Raw genomic sequence first — 4,538 nt, 5'->3', positions numbered from 1 at the left:
TGTATGTGCTTCTTTGATTTTCTGTAATTGGTTTGAGTTAGTGAGCATTCAGATCAGTTGTGTCAGGTTATAATTATGGTTGACCACTAATGCTATGCGACGTTTTTGTTTGTTCCTGGCATTTAGGCTCTGATTTCTTGCTCAGGTCCTTGAATGATACTCCCTCCGTTCGGAATTACTTGTCGCGAAAATGGATGTATCTAGATGTATTTTAGTTCTAGATACATCCATTTCCAAGACAAATAATTCCGAACGGAGGGAGTACCAACTAGTATCATTGAGAATCTGTCATTGATATGTGTCTGTAGATGGAGTTTTCATTTGGTCTTGTCTGGGTATCCAGAACAGTTATGCATGATAATAGATTAGTAGTGAATGCAAACCACTTCTAACAGTTGAGAATCTGTCCTTTTGTTTTCTACACAAGCATTGCTCATACTGATGGTGTTCTTCCTAAGTAGAACACTTCATTTCTTATTTCTGATGGAGTCAGTGTAACTGCTTATCTGCTACATATGTCAGTGTCAATCAGTATAACTGCTTTTCTTAAGGTCACTGTGATACAAGTTACAACCGATCGTTGTTTTTCACGATCATTGTTTTTCTTGGAGCAGCCCAAGCGGGAATCGTGAGCGAGTGATGGGCTGGACTAAGGAACGTGACAGAAACAAACAGTTGGGCCGGACGTTAGCTACGTGAGCAATGTTAGCGACCGTGACAGAAACGAACAAACATGCCAGAAATAGTTGCTGATGTCATACTTAGATGAGATATAGTCAGACCCATTGAAACAATTTCTCCAGTTCAGCACGGAAACAAAACAATTTCGGGAGGACACACTGCTCTGGTCTGGCTCAACTCGTCTAAACTACACCTTGAGTTCCATCAGTAGTTATTCACGAACAACCAACTCGACAACCTGATTTCGGTACAAAAGCGAAACTTGTGGTTTCGGTGTTTCACCTTGTAGAATTCTACAGCCCCAACAGCAGCAGCAGCAGCAGTAGATCATCATACTGCTCCGCATCCCTGCTAACTATGACGGACAGAAGCGCAAGATAAACTAGATCAGATCACTTACACGCATAAGGCAACCAGATTAGGTCTAACAATGGAAGCCGGGAAATGACCATCATTGCTGGACTGGAGTAGTTGCTAGGCAGAGATGGAAGCTAGCCTCTGAATTCTGGTGTTTCCAGCATGAGCGACCCACTGGAGACTAGTTGAACACCAACCCATCAAACTAAGAGGTGAGGCTGCTTGGCTGCAGAACCACTGAAAGTCTTACTCAACTACAAGGCACAGACCCACTGTGCCGAACTGCCAATTTTCTCACTGCCTACAGAGGCTACTGAAGAAATATATAGTGGGAGCTAACAAGTTAAACAGTTCGCTCATGCAAGTGTACTTCACACTTGATGATAAGTACGTACTACAACGGATCAGTTTTCAGATGGAATGGACCATCACTGGCCACAACACCAGAAAACACAAAAATAGAAGAACCTACACCGATAAGCCATTCCTCCAACTTAGCCATACCTGTATAAACAACAATACAATCATAAGCATACTGGAATTACTCACAACTAGTATCAGCAGATACTACGTTGTCAACTCATAAAACAACATTACTTTCAGCCCAAAATGGATGCCATTTTAAACTTTGCACGGCATTACAAGTCAGAAAAGATGAGCCTTTGACCGCTATTTTTGTTACTGTCAAGAGTTAACAAGTACTTACTCCGTTCACAAATATAAAAGATGTTTTAGATATTTCAATATGTACTACATACGGAATGAAATGAATGAACAAACACACTAAAACATGTTTATATACATCCGAGTCAGAAAAAAGTTAGAACATCTTATATTTGTGAACGAAAGGAGTATATAATAATGCCATACAAAATTTCAAATTTATGTAACCTGGAAATATCGTTTATTTATGAACCTAGTCATGTGACTTTCATCTTGTGCAATATAGTATAAACTAGTGATCAGGTAGAGAAATTGATTGCATATAGAACAAAAGCAACATCTGGCTCGACTAGAGATACCTATCAGTTACTCCCTCCGTCCGGAAATACTTGTCGGAGAAATGGATGAAAATGGATGTATCTAGAACTAAATTGCATCTAGATACATCCATTCCTCCGACAAGTATCTTCGGACGGAGGGAGTATAACTTACCAATGTGCTAACAGAAACTGTACTAGTTAGGGTTCTGAATTACTTAGTTTCTGATGTATATAGTTTTCAATTACTTAGGCCAAATGGTGGATGCCTTACAAATTACTGGAGTTAATAATTTCATAAGAAAAATCGCCAGTCAAAGCCCATGCAGCAATAACCAGTAAATTGTAAAATAGCATAGATATCCCCGATGGACACATATAGTAGGAGATAATGTAACATCACCTTCAGTCATCACATCATACTAGCATGTCTCAACAAACAACCATTTCACATCTTCTAACACGTCATCTCCACCATGTCCATCACCAATGCCAGTCCCTACAAGCACAGTAGGTCAGGAACCAACGACAATCCCGATGGAAAACCATCGATAGAGGAGAGAATCGTAGTGGGATATCTAGGCGAACTAAGAGGTGGGTACTGTGTAGTTATGTGATCGAAGATTAAAAAAACATGACATAAAGGAAATTATTTATTCTCTAGTGCAAGTAGACCCCTCACTTCCAGAAGACATTCCACAAAACATAATAGAACTTCAATTTATTCGATTGGTTTCAACTTCAAATGAAGTGTAACTAGCTTTTAGCTTTAAAAATTGGCAATGGAGTTACACATTCAACTGGTTCAGTCCCAGCTCTCATGTTTAGCTGTTATGTGTCACATTGTCAAGAGAACTGCACCCCAGTACTGAATATTACCATAACACAATTCACAGGGGAGAAAAGATTAAGAGACTTTCCAGAAATTATATTTAGTAAACTCAATTCATTGTCAGACTAAGCAAAAGGAAATCAAGACATGCCAAAACTAAAAACCTGACTAGAAACACAATAGGTCGGGCCCATTTATTATTTTCCAGTTGTACATCTGAACTAGCTAATCACAGCAGGGCTCTTCCACAACAGACAATAGCTATTAGGTCGATTTCCAACTGTTATGCATCTGGTGCTGAAATGAAAAGATATATACTTCAGATAGGCACATAAGACTACATTTGAAACACAATTTATACATATGACCAACAGCGTAGAACAGTGATCGTAAGTACTATTTTCTTTCAAAGAATTGGTCAAGCAGCAAAAGGAAAATTGATGTGATTTGAACATCAATCATCAGCGTAACACTCAAGGATATGATAGGCATTTCAGCAATTAATTAGTACTAAGAATAAATTTATCTTATAATACTGCGAATTGAATTGTATAAAGGCTGGCTATTACCTCCAGGATAGAAGCATGCAAATGGATAATGGAGATGGAAGTTCCCCATATTGGAAATTTTCTTAAACTCCATGGACCGGAGATAGACCATGAAAACACCAGAATTCGTCTGTAAAAGGATTGCATTACTGTCCTCGGAAAACCCCACTATGAGGGGGTATCGGTCTCCCTTACAAGCTGATCTGAGCTCCTCGAATTCAATAGCTCTGTCGTGCACCCATACAGAACCAGGCTCTCTCTTCCATATTTGGCTGTGAAATGTTGAGAGATGGATAATGCCAAGCCCACCATCTTCGGTCGGCACAATCCTTAACTTGAAAGGGCGAGCTTTTACTTGTAGTGGCAGGTCTATCACAGTTAGGCTCTGCCTATCCAGATCAAACTCAAGTATGACATGTTGAAGGTCAGGATGAACCTTAAGTAACCAACAAAAGGAATTCCCAATCAAAGTACTGGGTTCTGGCGTGGCCATAAACGATTGCAGCTGCAGTGAATTGATTTTGCTCCATATCCCGGTCTCCGATGAGTAAAGGCATGCGAAAATTCTTGTATGATTACTAAGTCTGTCATGGGCTATCAGGGCCACCTGGTAATGGCCATGGCCGCTGGCAGGGCGAAGCACGGCCCCGTTGAACATGAGCAGGTCGTTGTCCAGCTCTCGTGGGACGATGAGCCGGCGCTGTTCGCGGGCGACGGGGTCCCACACAAGTAGGCGGCGCCGCGGGCGACGGCGGATGAAAAGGACGAGGCCGTGGCGGCAGTCGACGATGCGGTTGCCCTTGTTGAGAGTCATGGAGAAGCGAGCGCCGGGGATGCGATCTGGTCGATCCAGTATTGGAACAAACTGAGAGGACGGATAGTCCTCGAGGAAGAAGCCAAGGAGAGGGGGCTTGCCGTGGTGGTCGCCGAAGCGGCGTCGGAATTGGGGATCGGCGACGAGGCTGCGCCAACGCTTGCAGACGAGGGAGGCCCGGGGGAGGGAGGACGGCCGCGGCGGGAGGCGGAGGAGGATCTCCCGGAGGATGTCGTCGTCGTCTGGGAGAGAGGCAGGCGGCGGAGAGGTGCTGCGGCGGCGGGGAGCCATCTGCCCTCTCGTGCTCATGCGGAGGATGTCAATTG

General features: G+C 42.9%; 1 protein-coding gene across 1 annotated transcript; it reads right to left on the bottom strand.

Annotated features, from left to right (window-relative positions):
* Positions 1-798: 798 nt before the first annotated feature.
* On the bottom strand, positions 799-4,503 carry LOC119279909 (putative F-box/LRR-repeat/kelch-repeat protein At1g11620). The gene is made up of 3 exons (XM_037560972.1): positions 3,420-4,503; positions 2,422-2,517; positions 799-1,542 (listed from the first exon to the last, which is right to left on the bottom strand). The coding sequence occupies exons 1-2, from the start codon at positions 4,501-4,503 to the stop codon at positions 2,441-2,443; spliced, it is 1,161 nt and encodes a 386-aa protein (XP_037416869.1). The 3' UTR covers positions 799-1,542; positions 2,422-2,440.
* Between the last annotated feature and the right edge of the window lie 35 nt (positions 4,504-4,538).

Source organism: Triticum dicoccoides, chromosome 3B (assembly GCF_002162155.2).
Source record: "Triticum dicoccoides isolate Atlit2015 ecotype Zavitan chromosome 3B, WEW_v2.0, whole genome shotgun sequence".
NCBI classification, from domain to species: Eukaryota; Viridiplantae; Streptophyta; class Magnoliopsida; order Poales; family Poaceae; genus Triticum; species Triticum dicoccoides.
Note: the sequence above shows the minus strand (reverse complement) of the source record. Positions and strands in the feature narration are given on the sequence as shown.

Excerpts from the sequence above, each read along its gene's own strand:
- LOC119279909 (XM_037560972.1), bottom strand. The coding sequence starts at position 4,503 with ATGGCTCCCCGCCGCCGCAGCACCTCTCCGCCGCCTGCCTCTCTCCCA. Across the intron at positions 2,518-3,419 it reads TGCATGCTTCTATCCTGGAG|GGACTGGCATTGGTGATGGA; the intron begins GTAATAGCCAGC and ends CTGTGCTTGTAG.